This window comes from Macrotis lagotis, chromosome 3, assembly GCF_037893015.1.
Source record: "Macrotis lagotis isolate mMagLag1 chromosome 3, bilby.v1.9.chrom.fasta, whole genome shotgun sequence".
In the NCBI taxonomy this organism is placed as follows: domain Eukaryota; kingdom Metazoa; phylum Chordata; class Mammalia; order Peramelemorphia; family Peramelidae; genus Macrotis; species Macrotis lagotis.
In genome coordinates this window covers 13,007,699-13,024,793 of record NC_133660.1, presented here as the reverse complement: position 1 = coordinate 13,024,793, position 17,095 = coordinate 13,007,699, and the positions used below count along the sequence as shown (strand labels likewise).

General features: G+C 34.1%; 1 protein-coding gene across 1 annotated transcript; it reads right to left on the bottom strand.

The window, feature by feature from the left end:
- Window positions 1-7,816: 7,816 nt before the first annotated feature.
- On the bottom strand, window positions 7,817-16,163 carry LOC141517218 (uncharacterized). Its single transcript, XM_074228048.1, has 3 exons — window positions 16,107-16,163; window positions 10,249-11,211; window positions 7,817-9,436 (listed from the first exon to the last, which is right to left on the bottom strand). The coding sequence occupies exons 1-3, from the start codon at window positions 16,161-16,163 to the stop codon at window positions 7,817-7,819; spliced, it is 2,640 nt and encodes an 879-aa protein (XP_074084149.1).
- Between the last annotated feature and the right edge of the window lie 932 nt (window positions 16,164-17,095).

The window sequence follows — 17,095 nt, the reverse complement described above, 5'->3', positions numbered from 1 at the left end:
TGTATTAATCCCACAAGAAGCATTTCAAGTACAAAAGAACCAGCTGGGATCATACTTCTCATCTCCTACAACAAATCTTGAAATATTTGCATTCTAAGAGGTAATATATGCTAGAAATCAGAAATAGCTTATCCTGAAAAGCTGAATATAATCCTAATGAGGGAAGGAGGAAACTGGATAGTTAATGGAATAGAAAACTATCAGGCCCTTCTGATTAAATGAGTTGAGCTGAGTGGGGACTTTGAAATACAAAAACAAAAGTCAATCCTCGAGGGAAAAAAAAAAGTCCTGGAAAGGAAATGATGAAAGAGATTATTTTGGAAATCATGGATAGTATGAAATGATGCAGAGGGAAGTGAATAAAACCAAGACAAGAGAAAAATTCATTTAAGGACATCTTTAAAAAGAAAATTAATTTTTAAAGATTTAAGAACTCTGATCAATACAGTGAACTCTAATGTTTTCAAAGGACAAACAATAAAGAAGAGATGACTACGAAGTATAGAAACACATTTTTGGAGTTGGTCACTGTGTGAATTTTTTTCTTAACTCTGCTTAATTGTTACAAGGGTTTTTACTCCCCTTTCTATGGATTTTTAGTGAGAAAGTAAAGGAGTCAGTTTTGGTGTAAAGGGGACTAGTAATAATTGCTCAAAAATAGATGTTATTGTAACTTTTTTAAAAAAAGGACAGAAGACTATAAACGGGCAAAAAATCCATAGAAGAATTTTCAAAGTGCTGTACAGAATTTATTCTATACTTTTTAAAATAAAAAATAAGGGACATGAAATGGAGCTTTTATGGAATTCATATGGAATCCTCTTTTGTGTTCTACTATGCACATGGGAATGATCTTTGTACAGTGTTTAATTCAGAACAAAAAATAGTATTTTTAAAAGATTTTCAAACTTACTTTTGAAAAGAGATTTTCCCCAGAACTCTGGAATAAGGGCATAATGACCAAGATGTTAGGAGAAAAGACTCATTCTCTTTTTTGGAATCAGGAACTAGGACTGAACCTTGGGTTTGAGCCAGAAGAATTCTTTTTTTGTGAGAAATGCTCCCCCTTTCCAGGCCATGGGTGATAGACACAGACGTTAGAAAATTACGTGTCATAGTAACAACTTGCATTTTGATGGTATTTATATATATATGATATATATATCATATATATTATAGCTATGAGGTACCCAGAAAGATGATGTAGAAATATTAGAATGTTATAGTATATAAAATCTAGTCATTTGCTTTAGTCAGTCTTAAAGTTCAATGTTAATGCTGAACTTCATATATATATATGTATATATTATATATATATACATATACCAAAATATGGATGGATAGATAGACAGACAGACAGATAGATTGATTGATTAAATTCACACAAATTGATAGATCTTTTGACTGATCAGTATCCTTAAAATCATTCTAATCATAGACTTCAATTCTCTGATATGGATACTCCCTCCAGGGATGCAGGTCTCAGTCAATCCATGCCTTCTTATTCTGTTGGACTATTATTTCCCTCCTATAAGTATTTACAGAGGGTCTACCTACTTGACATGTTAAAGGTCTACCTCTAAGATTCTTGATAAAGTATGGATGCTAATAAATTCATCAGATGCTCCTTCATTCTTCCCCCTCCTGGTTCACTTCATAAAATCATTGAATTTGAGAGTTGTGTGAGACTTAAAGAGTAGGAACCAACCCCTACACTGTTTGAAGATATCCAGAGTAGGAGTACTCATCACTTCTCTGGACAATTCATTCCACTTTTAGGAGCTCTAATCTTTAGGAATTTTTTCTTTATATCTAACCTAAAATAGCCTTATTGAAACTCTTCCCCAGAGCTCCTGATTCTGTCCTCTAGAGTCAAAGAGAAGTCTAATCCTTCCTCCATGTCACAACTGCTCAGATAATTGAGAATGGTTATCTTGTTCCCTCCCTCCACATTACCCAATACTTTTAAGACTTCTCTTTACTAGGCTTAGCACGACAATATTACGAGACATAGTCCCTTCACCATTCTGTATGACTCTTCTGGACACTCTTTAGCTTATGAATATTCTATTTCTTCTTGTTAAACCAGAGGTGTCCAGAACTGAATACAGTAATCTGGATAAGGTATGACAAAGTCAGAATATAAGGGTGCTATCCACTTACTTATTCCTAGAAGCTATTCTGTTTATTTTAATTCAGCACAAAATTGCATTCATTTTTTGGTGACCATATCATATTTTTGAGCCTGTAATCCACTAAAATCCCCAAACATTTTTCATAATCATAATCTAAATATACTTTCCCCATCTTGGATTTTTCAAGACTTTTTTACTTTGTAAATGTGAGACTTTACATTTATCCCTTTTGAATTTTAATACATTTGATCCAGTCCAATGTCTTGACCTAACAGGATTCTTTTAGATCCCGTGTTTGTTATTCAGAGTGTTAGATATCCCTCCTAGTTTTGTACTGGCTGAAAATTTCATGAGTCCTATATATCCGCACCATTATTCAAATCATCGAAAAAAAAAATGTTAAACAACATAGGAGACAAGCAGACATCCCTAGAGTATAGTAGATTTATGACCCTGGTTAAGTCATTCAACTTCTTTGTGCCTTAGTTCTCTTATCTGTAAAATGGGAATAATAACATCTCGGTGTCATTGTGAGGAAGAATTGAGATAAGACATGTAAGATGTTGTATGAACATCAACAAATTCTATCGGAGCAGCTAGGTGATGTAGTGGATAGCGCAAATGGCCCTGGAGTCAGGAGGACCTGAGTTCAAATTTGACATCAGATACTTAATAATAGCCTAGCTGAGTGACCTTGGGAAAGTTGCTTAACTCTATTGCCTTAAATGAAAATAAATTTTGAAAAAGAATTCTACCAATATTAGCTATTGTTATTATTATATGTACTCTTTGAGTTCAAATATTCTACCAATTGTGAATCCAAATAATTGCATTGCAACTCTCTATTTATTATTATATAATTAAACCTGTAAATTCATTTAGTTAGAAATGACATTTTTATTATGTTGAGATGATCCATCCATGAGCGATGAAAAATTTTCCAGTCAGGTTTAAGGAACATTTTATAATTTTATATATGAAAGTCATTTATATAATCTGGTAGATTAATTCATGTATTTTATGAATATTATAGTTATTTTAAAGGCACTTCATTTGATATTTTTTTATATTTTGTTAATGCCATATAGAATTGTTGCTTATTTTCTATGGATTTTTTTCTGTTTCCTTCTGTTTCTTTGTTAGTTCTCTACAATTTTCTAAGTAAACTATCAGTTTTTGACTCATCTTTGCCTTAAATTTATTTCTCTCGTCATTGATATTGCCAGCATTTATAGAACTATGGCAAATATGGGGAGAAAGGAGAGAAGGAATATTCTCATTCTACTCTGGAATTTATTGAGAAAACTTTTCATGGTTCCTCACCACATGTATGTGAGCTTTGTGTTTTAGATAGTTTCCTTATATTAAAAATGTCTTTTGGGGCGGCTAGGTGGTGCAGTGGATAGGGCACTGGTACCTGAGTTCAAATCCGGCCTTAGACACTTAATAATTACTTAGCTGTGTGGCCTTGGGCAAGCCACTTAACCCCATTTGCCTTGCAAAAACCTTAAAAAAATATTTCTTATATTTATGTTTTCTAAGAATTTTAGCACAAATGTATTTTATCAAAAAGCTAGTGTTATACTTTGTCAAAGGCTTCTTTCTGGACTTATCTATATACAATACACATTATATTATATAATACATTGTATGTACTTGTATACTAATGTATTTATCTGTATATAATCATGGTTTAAGATTTTCTTATTTTTAATGATTAATCATCTTTTCCTAATATGCAATCATTGTTGAATACCTGCAATAAATCTGACTTGATCATAGTGAGAGAGAGAGAGGAAAAATAGCTTTTGGTAAATTGCTGGGGTGGGGGGGCAAAGATTTCTATAAATTAGTGACAAGTGGTCTAAAGTTCTCTATTTGTGCTTTAGCTTTGTGTGAGTCAGATCTTAGGAATCTATTTGTCTCATGAAAAGAATTTGGTAATGTTTTCTTTCTTAAATTTAGAGAACAATTTGTGAAGAACATAAGGGTCCTACAAGTCTATCCAGATCAGAGGCTTTTGTTTGGGGATTTTTTAATAGTAGTTCATTTATAAGTGGTTCAATGGGCATTTCTGAAATTATTTAAGATCTTTACATAGTGCTTTGTTAATTTGAGAATTATATTTTTTAGTATAATCTATTCCTTCTGAATTCCTAATTTTGCTGCATGGTGGTTGTATTTCAAAATCAGATTAGGCTCTGATTAATTCTTTTCATTTTACCTATTATTTCACTGTATTCTATCTTAAATTTTTACTAATCTGATTCTACCTCCTATTTTAAATCAGAATATCTGAAGGTTTATTTCATTTGTAAATCTTCTCAAAGCACCAATTTTTAATTTTTTTTAAATAATTTCTATAGATCTCTTATTATCCATTTTACTTTCTTCTAATTTTCAAGATTTCCTCATTTGTTCTAATTCCAGATTTGATTTTCTAAATTATAATTGCATATTCACTTAATTTTCTCTTTTTTTGTAATTAGGAATATACTTTTTCCTCTGAGAGCTACTTTAATTGCATGCAAGACATATAGTGAAATTTCACATTTTCAATATTAAACAACAAATTTTGAAAATGACTAGGGAAAAGACTTTCACATAGAAAGGACAGGAAACTTGAATAATAAGAGATTTTTCCATAGCCATGAAAAAAAATCACAAAAGGAAATAGAACAGTATGCTGAAAACAAAACAAAGGAACTCAAATTTAAACTCCAAATAGCCTACCCTATAAAATTCACCCTACTCAAGGAAAATATGTACTCCAAAAAAAAAAGGAGCATAATAGCAAGACTTTAATGTTCCTCGCTCAGACATGAATAAATATATCAGAAAGATTAACAAAAAAGAAAAATATGGAAATAGAAGTAAACAAACAGTTTGAAAGATAGAATTTTCTGAATGGCAATATTATAGAATATATATATATATATATATATATATATATATATATGTTTCTCAGCACCACATGATACTTTTTCAAAATAGACATAGAGAATAGGGCACAGAAATTATATGACACAAAATATAGCATAAAGTAATTATAAATTATGCAAAAAAGCAAAAATATTAACCATATCCTTTAGAGACCATAATGTAATAAAAATCTTAATTAATACAAAAAGCACAAGCAAAAAATACAAAGCTAAATAGAGACTTATAGATGACTAAAAACAATTAATAACTGCATTAAAAACAATGATAATGATGAGACAACATATATAAAAAATTCTATCTTTGTGTTTTACATGTGTTTTTTGTATACACAGTTTATTGTGGTTTTGTTTTGGTTTTTGGTTTTTTCATTAATCCATTCTCTTTTATTTTATAGGGGAATTGAATCCATTCTTACTTAGTCCTTGCAGTTTCTATTACTTTCAGTAATCTGATTATTGTATCTGGCTTCTATAGTCTCTACCCTCATTTCACTCACTTGCATTGCCCTGACCAGTTCCTTATTCATTGAATTTACTTTAACTAATTTTCTCTCATTCTCTATCAAATTGATTGCCTGAGGACTATACTGCTTCTTCCCCTAGAACCCAGATACTCTCTGCTTGGATAGGAAAAAGTCCCAAGAAATATTATCCCTCTTTGGAGAACAAGGCCTCCAGAAGCACCCACTCTCTCCAAACAAAACTAATTTCCTGGATTAAAGAAGAGGGTCACATCATCCACTGAGCTATATCAACTCTGAGGCACTCTCAAATCCCAATCTATATCTGTAATTTTTCCAGCTTGGTCAGACTAAACTTATATTCCCTGGCATAGCCTTTGAGAAACTAGGGTCAACTCCATAGCACTTGAAGGCATCAGAGTAAGACTTCATTAGATTTAATAAGCAAATGAAATCAATGCACAAACAAGGCAAAATTCAGCTCTATGTTAGCCTAGCTTATTGGCAAGGGCAATGAATTTTGAAAGTCTGGTTCAAATGTGAGGTGTGATACTTATGACACTACTGAAGACTCACCAAGCCATTTTCTGTCTAAAAGCCTCAATTTTTTCATATGTAAAATAGAATTGTTTCACACTCCAAATCTCAATGCATGTAACTAACAAACCACCTCTTTGAGTTATAGAAACAATCAAACAAACAATTCCAAGACGTCTGCATTAGAACAAAAAAAAATCTAAGAGCTGAGCTAAATAAAATAATTGTACAATGGAGGCAGTGTGGTAGAGTTGGTAGAGTACTGGACTTGAAATCAGGAAGACCTAGATTCACATATCACCTCTGACACAGTTGGGAGACCATCAGCAAGTCTAACTTGGCAACTTTCTAAGTCTGTAATAAGTTGGTGGTCTACATTAATGAAGGGAGTTTCTACATTGGGAGTTCTCTATCAGGATGAATTCTCAAGTCCAAATCTAAAATAAAATAAAGGAAAAGATGCCCCCCCATATTTTATTTTATAGTGCATAATTAAATCTTTAATTGTATCTGTTGGTTTTATCTCTTCTAAAGAGCTTTTGAGGCTGTAGTGTTTCTCTAATTTGAATGGGTTTGGGGGTAGATACATCCTTGACTCTGAAATTACTGAAAATTACAGTTAAAGAGAGGAGACCTTTGATTGCAAAATGACCCAAAGTAAAAAAGAAACTCTTCAGGTAATTTTTAAACTGCTAATGGTTTAGTTAAAGACCAAGGAAACTTCTAAGAAGTAGATGCAATTCTTGAGTGAGTTTTAGACCTTAAAAGATGAGTTTATCCTAAATCATCCCATGTTTATCCACACAACCAGTTACCATTATAACATTCAAGTCCATATAATATAGTGTGACTAATTTTAAAAGTCATACATGGAGATCACAGCACTAGATTTAGAATGTGAGTCTCCCTGAGTCCAATCCAGTACTGAGCTCCATGAGCAAGGCATCATAGAAGATACTTGATCAAGTCTGCTTTAGGGACATTAGGCTAAATTTATGGTGGTTTGCAGCTATAATTTTCTTTTTCAACAGATTTCTTCAATTTTGTCAATATTTAGAATCAAAAGCACCTGTCAAAGTAATTCTCTATAATCCACATTGTATATATCCTTTATAGATATTAATCCTTGCTCCATTTTCCTTTAATAATGAAGGCTCTTATTATATCAAATAATGGTGTCACTATCAGAGCTAAAGATCATCAAACAATTCTTCATTAACTCTGAGTGCAGCCCCCCAGAATCCATGTTTTCTATGACAATGCCACATACTTGTTAGTAACTCTTTGCTATTGCTTATGGAAAGCATTCTATAAAACTTTTAGAGCATTTAATTCATGAAGTCAAGCTTGCCTTTTGGCAAGTCAGTGAAGATTCAACCTTTTAGGCATGGTCAACCTAACCAGTATTGTTCCACTGTTGTTTCACATTTTACTTTTCATTTGAACTTAAGTTTAAAGCACAAAGAAATGTCAATACAGTTAAACACATCTATATTTATGTAACATTTTCACCTACTAACTTAAAATGCATACAGATCAATGTATCTGATATATATCAGAATATAGCTGGATGAGCTTTTCTTTGGCTCCAAATCTGACAGCTTGCCAATGTCTACAGTTGTGTCTGAGGAGATGCTTGACTTTCATTTCATTTTCACATTGGTTACAGAAATTTTTTCTTCTTAGACATTACTTGAACTTCTCACAGGAAGAACTTTCCACTTCCTGACCTGTGTTCTAATTAATCATCACTTGTTAGATGGTTACTATCACTGCCTTCACTATCACTGTCACTGTCACTGTCACTGTCCTTTCCATGATTTCTATTATTTTTAGATTTGCCTTGATGGTTGTTTTCATTACTGTGACTTTCACTGCTGTCACTGCTATCAGATTTGCTATCACTTTCACTACTGTCACTGCTGTCACTACTATCACTGCTGTCACTACTATCACTGCTGTCACTGCTGTCACTACTATCACTGCTGTCACTGCTGTCAGATTTGCTATCACCATCACTGCTGTCACTGCTGTCAGATTTGCTATCACTTTCACTACTATCACTGCTGTCACTACTGTCACTACTATCACTGCTGTCACTACTGTCACTGCTGTCACTACTGTCACTGCTGTCACTACTATCACTGCTATCACTGCTATCGTTACTGTCACTGCTGTCACTACTGTCAGATTTGCTATCACTATCACTGCTGTCACTACTGTCACTGTTATCAGATTTGCTATCACTATCACTGCTGTCACTACTGTCACTACTATCAGATTTACTATCACTATCACTGCTGTCACTATTGTCACTGCTATCAGATTTGTTATCACTATCACTGCTGTCACTACTGTCACTACTATCACTGCTGTCACTACTATCAGATTTGCTATCACTGTCACTGCTGTCACTACTGTCACTACTATCAGATTTGCTATCACTATCACTGCTATCACTGCTGTCACTACTGTTATTACTATCAGATTTTCTATCACTGTCACTACTATCACTGCTGTCACTACTGTCACTACTATCACTGCTGTCACTGCTATCAGATTTGCTATCACTGTCACTACTGTCACTGCTATCACTACTATCACTGCTGTCGCTACTATCACTGCTGTCACTACTGTCACTACTGTCACTGCTGTCACTGCTATCAGATTTGCTATCACTGTCACTACTATCACTACTGTCACTACTATCACTGCTGTCACTACTGTCACTACTATCAGATTTGCTATCACTGTCACTACTATCACTGCTATCACTACTGTCACTACTATCACTGCTTTCAGATTTGCTATCACTATCACCACTATCACTCTCAGATTTACTGTCACTGTCATTGCCATTTGAAATGTTTCCCTCACTGTCATCACCACTATCGCTGCCATTCTGAGTACTGTCACTATCATCATCTTCAGTGTCTGAAACACTATCACTATCCTCATCTCCTCCTTCTGGTGAGTCACTACCATTGCTATCACTTGTTGATTCATCAGGTTCATTAGAATCATTGCCCTCACTATTACTGATATCTTCACTTTCAGACTTGGCATCATCATTACCGTTATTAGGGTCATCTCCTTGCATAGATTCATTGTCAAAATCATAGCTCTCATCATATCCATCGCTACTGCTTTCACTGCCAGTGTTGCTGGGTCCAACTTTGCCTCCAAGTTTTGTTTTCAGGTTGTTTCCAAGAGGTTCATTGTCAACCTTCCCTGTTGCATCATGAGATCCTTTGTCAGAAATAATGTCATCTCCTTTACTTCTAAGAGCATTCTTTATTTTCTCAGCTTCTTTAGTGGTTTCCATATCATTGCTGTTGTTGCTCCCATTGTTTTCTACCTGCTATGAAATGGCAAAGGGGAAAAAAGTGTAAATAAAGCAGCAACACTATCATAAAATTATGAAAATTGGAATGCATCGATTAATCTGATACAATGTCAGCTTATGTTTTAAAAGTTGCTATTTGTGACATTTTTACTTTGTTTAAACCTGAAGGATCTTCACTCTTAGGATTCCTCAATAGGCCTTTCAAATTTTGTGCCCCCAGAGGAACTCTGAGGGAGTTTGGCAGAAACAAAAGAGAGTCAAATTGTGATTAACAGTAGTTGGATGTGAAATCTAAGGCCATGACTTCAGTAATTGTGGGCAAGTCACTTGATCTACCTGCTATTCATCTGCCTGCATTTTCTTCATTCGTAAAATCTGATGTCATTGGACAGGATTACTCTAAGCTCCCTTCAATTCTAAATTCTATGAAATTCTGCAAGCAATGCCTTGGTAAATGGATTGTCTAAATTCATTGCTTCTATTCTTGTTTATATTCTCTTGCTGAACATTGATAATTTCAATTTGGTTTCTGTGGGTCATATTCCCTTCTTTGACATTTCCACTAGTGCTTTCATTATTATTATTTGTTACATTTCCTACCTTGTTAATGTTTGAGGTAAGCTTTAAAGAGATTGTCAGTAAACTTTTATAAGTCTTAATTCCCAAAGTGGCATCATACCAATGCATCAAGGATTCTATGTCTTTTTATTTAAGTAGTATAGAAAATTAATGTAGAAGAATGTGGTTTTTAAATTTGTTTGAAAAAATGGAGAAAAAAAGTTTCTATTTAAGCTGATTAGACAGAGAAAAAAACTTCTAAAACTTACCTTTTCTTGGTCTCCATTAATGTCATTGAGACCTGATTTTTCATTGAATCCATTTTGGACACCTTGAAGGGGTGAAAGCAACTCCATAGTAGCTCCTGCTGTATTATCATGATCTTCATCACTCTTTGAAGTATTTTCTCCATTGAGGACATCATCTTTGTCTCCACTGTCATCATCTTCATTGGCATTACTTGAATTTTTGCTTGAGTTGTTATCACTATCATCTTCATTTCCATTTTCCTGAACCTCATCACTAGGAAAGCTTGAATCCCTATTATCAACAGTGCTTTCATTTTTCTCCTCTGCTTTTTCTCCCCCTTCATCACCCGAACCATCGTCTTCAAAAGTACCAGCCCCATTTCCACTAGCACCACCTTCAATATCATTCCAACTTTCATTTTCTCCAGTGCCATTTTTAGCTTCTCTTTTTTCTGTTGGAACTTCAGTTTGATTGATCCTGTTTCCATCTCCTCTGAAAGGAATTTCTTCATTTAGACCATCCTCATTTTTATCAGTATTTCCATTTCCTTCATCTTCATTGCTTCTATTCTTATTTATACTCCCTAGCTGAACATTGATAATTTCAGTTTGGTTTCTGTGGGTAACATTCCCTTCTTTGACATTTCCACTAGTGGTTTCATTATTATTATTATTATTTGTTACATTTCCTGCCTTGTAAATGATGACTTCAAAACCATTTGTTGTGTCATTTTCTCCATTCCCATCTCTTGCTAATATTTCTGGATATATTATTTGCCCATTCTTATCTCCAAAATCTCTCTCTCCTTTAGCTAATCTAAGACTGGTATAAGACCCCTTATCTCCTGTTTTTGCATTCTCAACAGCATTCTCTTCTCCTTTGCTACTGTCATTATATAGTTGTACACCCTTCTGGTCTTGATATGTGAGGCCTTCATTTGTTTCATTTTTTTCTTTGATTGTGCCATCAACAGTTATCTGATCCTAAAGGGGGGGCAATAAATAAGAAAAATTTTAATATCTTGATCATTTGATTATATTTAAATAAGAGCTATGCCAACTACCATCCTAGGTAGTAATTAATAATTCTAAATCTAATATTTTTTTTGGTCAGTGATTTATCTATATGAAGGAAACAATGCACAGTATTGGAAGGAGAATTGATTTCAAAGTGAGAGGAGTCTTGGTTCTAATACTGACTCTTTCACTTACTACCTGCTATACTGGCGAGTTACTTAATTTCCTTAGGCTTCAGTTTCTTCATCTGTTAGTTGATAAACATTTCTAAACACTTGGGGTAGCTAGGTGTCTCAGTAGATAGAGCACTGGCCCTGGAGTATGGAGGGATCTGAGTTCAAATCTGGCCTCAGACACTTAATAATTGCCTCGCTGTGTGGGCAAGTCACTTAACCCCATTGGCTTGCAAAAAACAAAAAACAAAAAAAACCCCACACTTAATATTTGCTAGACACTATAATAATCAGGAAGGATACAAAAAAAAGAAGTAAAAGATAGTTCCTTCCCTCAAGAAACTCACAATGGGGGAGAAAATAACCAAAAACATATATGTAGAAACGTTGTTGTTATTTATCCTTTGTTCTAGAAGAGGACTATGACACAAAGCAGATAATGCCATGACATGCAAGAAGTGAGAAAGGGCTAGGCAAAGTCTTGATTCTCACTTTTTCCTCTGAAGCTATCTGAGTCTAGTGGCCAGATATGGGTCAAGATGACAGGAGATGGCCCTGAATGCAATGGGAGAAGGGAGAAACACAGCCAGGACTGTGCTTATAAAGTACTTCTTCTTGTAATAGTAATAGCCACTCTCTAGGGACTATTAGCCCCCAAAAGGGAGTTAAATTTTAAACATCCTATTCAAATCTGCATTCTTTTAGAGGTAATAAAATAGGAAAAGAGGGGAGGCACTACAATTAGGAGGAGATAAGAAAAAGTGTTCTGTAGAGAACTGGATTTTATTTGGGACTTAAAGGAAATCAGAGAATGCAATTGGAAGATCTAAGAAAGGAGAGCATTCTAAGCATGAAAAATGCCAAAGAAAATGCCTGGAGCCAAAAAAATGGAATGTTTTATTCATAGAACAGCCAGGAGACCAGTGTCATTGAATCAAAGAGTTTATGTTGGGTAGTAAGGTATAAGAATACTGAAAAGGAGAGAGCTAGGCTTAGATGGACTGTGAGGATCAAAGAGAGGATTTTGAATTTGATCCTGAAGGTTATGGGAGCTATAAAACACTAGAGTGATAAAATAAAATTGGACTAAATGAATGCTAAGCTTCCTCCTAGCTCTAGATTCTATGACCCTATTATTTTAGTCAAATCACTTCTTCTAGCTTAACCTCATTTTCCTCATCTGCAAAATTAGAACTCTGATTGAAATTATCTCTAAGGTTACATCTATGTTAAATTTCTATATTCTAAGTTATCAGAAATATGTAAGTGAATACACTTCTCAAAACATTTGCTTTCTAACATGATAGAGGAAGAGGGTTATCATCCGTTGTGAGTATGTGTGTATGCATATCCATATGTGTGTGTACATACCCACATAGACACATTTATAGTTTTTTGGTCTTTTTTTATAAATTTAATTTAAAATCAAAAGCTATCCAAAAAATCAAAAGCTATCATTAGTTACAGGGAATGTGAAAATAGGTTTTAAAGTAGACAAATCAGCTATAAAAAATTTTAAAAGAGTATATTTCTTAAAGGAATAAAAAATTACTTTTAAAAGATCATTCAAATGTCCCCAACAGATATGTTCTTATTGAATTACTGCAACTATTAATAGTTAAAGAATGTTTTATGGTAACAAATATTATGGCTATATTGTCTATAAAATATATAATAACATTTAAAGATACTTTATATATACAAAGTATTTATAGCAATATACTTAGTATGTATATATGCTCTAAGAGAAGTTTTAGAAAGTTTCCTTTTAGAAGGCAAGTGCATTATATGCTCCTTTGGAAAGTGTGCTCATGCTATATGTTTCTGGCTATGTAGAATAAAAGAAATTTCCATCATAGTTTGGACTTTATTGATGAGGAAAATGAAATCCAGAGTGAAGGGATGATTTGACCAAGGTCATAGGATTGTAAGTCTAGAAGACACCTTAGAAGTCATCTCTCATTTTATGAATGATGAAAGTGAATTCCAGAGAAGTGAAGCCCCAAGGTCACATAGGTTGTTAGAGGTCAAGTCAAAATTCAAACTGAGTCCTCTGACTCCCTCATTTAGAATAACACTTACAATCATGTTGGTTTTTGATAATTAAGCAAATGAATTTTTCTCACTGCCAAATGTATTTTAAGATTCCATGTAACTTTTCTATTAGCTTTTAAGATTTTATGAATAAAAAATAATCTGTTCATGACTGCCACCAACTCATTGTCTGTTAAGCAAAGACAAACTCAAGCAACCAGTTGCAAAAAATGCATTTTGGTTGTATTATATTTAATCACTATGCTTGGCTAAGAAACAGATTGGCTATCCAAAACTCATACCTCAGTGGAAGCAGAGTAGATATGGTTGATCATATTCATTTGCAAAAAGCTAGTTGAGGGGAAATGTTAATGGTATCAACTAAACCCTATTTCCTTCCTTTTACTGTTATTTAGATATCAAGGGAGAAAAGTGCCTCATTGTGGAAAAGGTATTTCAAATACCTAGAAGCATAAGTTCAAAATATAGATGATAATTTCACCACAATTCAATTGAACTGAATTTAAAAAGCTTATATTAAGAGCCTACTGAATAAAAAAGCATTATACTCATCTCTGGAGGTAAAGTATTGTCACAAATAAAAACTCTAATGGACAATAATACACAAGAACTCAAAGGAAATATAAAAAAAATTATATGACAGAGGGCTGCTTCCAATACAAAGACTCGGCAAGACTTCATGGGATCTGAACTTTAAATGATTGGTAGAAGTTCAACAGAAGGGGCAGATAGGTGATGCAGTGGATAGAGCATTGGTCCTATAGTCAGGAGGACCTGAGTTCAAATCCCACTTCAAACACTTATGAATTACCTAGCTGTGGAACCTTGGGCAAGTCACTTAACCCCCTTGCCTTAAGTAAATAAATAAATCCAACAGAAAAAAAAAATAATCCAGGCAGAGTGATGTGAGCAAAGGTAAAGAGGTAGGAATGTGCAGAGCAATATCAAATACCGTTGATTTGTTGCCAGATTGTGGAGGTCTTGAATAGGAGATAAAGGAGCATTTAAAATTTTACTTCAGAAGCAAAAGAAAGTCACTAAAGACAACATTTATGCAAAAGAAAGATTATTCTGGCAGTGACATAAAGTATGTATTAGAAAGGGGGGAAATTAGAGGTGAGAATGCCTATTAAGAGTCTATTTATATAGTCTAGATGGGTATTAGTGAGAACATAAACAACAACCATAAATAGGACAGGTTCGATGGAGCTTTGCAAAAAGGGGGAAAATTAGAGGATGTGGATAACCCTGTCCCAGGATTCAGTTCCTTCCTTGCTACTCTCACCTCAGAGCATGTCCTTTTCATCAGTTTAAAAACCTAATGGTTTCCCAAAGTGTACTTCCTCTCTCAAAAAAGGCAAAACCCACATGATCTTGCCCCCTTATGTGGAGCCACGCATGTGGAACCCACAATGTGCTCTGTACATTCCTACCTCTTTATCTTTGCTCACACTACTCTGTCTGGATTATTTTTTTTTTCTGTTGGACTTATTTATTTATTTATTTACTTACTTAAGGCAATGGGGTTAAGTGACTTGCCCAAGATTACACAGCTAGGCAATTCATAAGTGTCTGAGGTCGCATTTGAACTCAGGTCCTGCTGACTATAGGACCAATGATCTATTCATATGATACTTCTTACCCCAGGTACAATAGCTAGTTATAGTTCTGGTCTGTCATTGATGATGATGGTGGAAATAGGAAGTAGGAAAAGGAATTTGGGAGAGGCCAAAGTGAGTCAACTTCAGCTTCTTCAAATAATAATTTTCAAGTGGAATACACACAGAACTAAAAAAGAAAAAGAAAATACTTTCTAAAGATATGATACCTGTTGGGTCACTTCTGGTTTTCCTGGACAATTTAAATCCACTGATCTATTAAAAACATATCTTTCTTGGGGTCTGATCTGAGAAATCTGTAAAATTAAAAAGAGAATATTAAAATATTTATGTTTGAAATATTCTTAATTTTCTCAAATGATTTTGTGAAAAACATTAAAACAATAGTTAAACACATAGAAGACAAGCATTTTATTTTTCTCTTAGATTAGCAAGTACAAAAAGTTTAAACCAGGTATAAACTTTAGGAAAAATTATACAGTTCCAAATTGTATTGATATAGTGTTCAAACTAAGTAAAATCCTTGTGTTGGGAATGCCTGTGACAAAAAGGGTCTGGGATGTTTTCTGGGAACTTATCATCTCTCTTGGACAGTACACACACACACACACACACACACACACACACACACACACAATCCTTGGAAAATATCCTCTTCAGGTTATCCAAATTTGCAAATATCCAAAAATCATTGACAGATAATTTTTTAGGGTTTTTTTTTTGCAAGGCAAATGGGGTTAAGTGGCTTGCCCAAGGCCACACAGCTAGGTAATTATTAAATGTCTGAGACCGCATTAGAACCTAGGTACTCCTGACTCCAAGGCCGGTGCTTTATCCACTACGCCACCTAGCCACCCCAACAGATAATTTTAATAGTATATTATTGATACATTTTTAATACAGCCTTCATTTCTGACTATATCCCTTCCCCTTTCCCTACCCAGTGAGTTATCCTTTATTACAAAAAAAAATTTAAAGCATTTCACCAAGATCAAACAACAAATTAATCATGTACGTTATAGTCCACACTCATCCCTGCATCCACAAAGAAGGAAGTATTTTCACTACTCATCTCCAGAGATAAGTGTAGTCATTCAATAATCTAAAACACAGTTGGTGCCCATTTTTGTGATAATCTTCTCATAATGAGAATGTACTCTTAGCATTATTTACCTCTGTTTACTGGCACTTTCCCAATGTTCTACTTCCCTTCTATCATAACACTTTATCATAGCCCATGGTTTGCCTTTGTTGTATTGTCTTCCTCTGATATTCTTGGGTAAAGTGACATTCAATACCCAAGTTTCCTCCCTATTTTTCACAAGACTCTCCCTCCTAGTCTTCTGCATGTTATCATCCATTGTCTTCTCATTATGATCTTCTATTTTCAAACCCACATAGTGCCTAGACATGCAGAAGCCTACAGAAAGGAGAAGCCCTATGGTGTCTTCCTTCAAAAATGCAACCACCATCTCTTCTAAAGCTACTCTCTAAAGTAGAGGTGATAAATTTGTGGTCTTTGACCATGTGGTTCCTAATTCTCCAGAGTGCTGCTAAAACTGGATTCAAATATAATTGAGAAATATTTAACAAAATAAGTAAAAATGCAGCAAAACATACATTTTTGAATGGATCCTTATGTAAGGATTAGTGGTCCCTGTTTCTATTTTTGACACTATTTTCTGTAGAGCATACCCTTGTCTTTTCCTGATGATAGTCCAGGGTGGAGAAGAGTGAATGGGTAGTTGAGGAAAAAAATCTTTTTTATTATTATCTGTATTCTCCAATGTCACTGCTCCCCTTTGCTATTCTCTTCATCTTTAGAATCTTCTCCAGTCTTAGGGATAAGAATAATAGTAGTTGGGATTTATATAATACTTACATTCAGTCATTGTGCTAAATTCTTTACAATCTTATTTCATTTGATCCCTGGCTGTTAGATGCTATTATTAATCCACATTTTACAATTGAGGAAATTAAGACAAATACTGATGAAGTGATTTG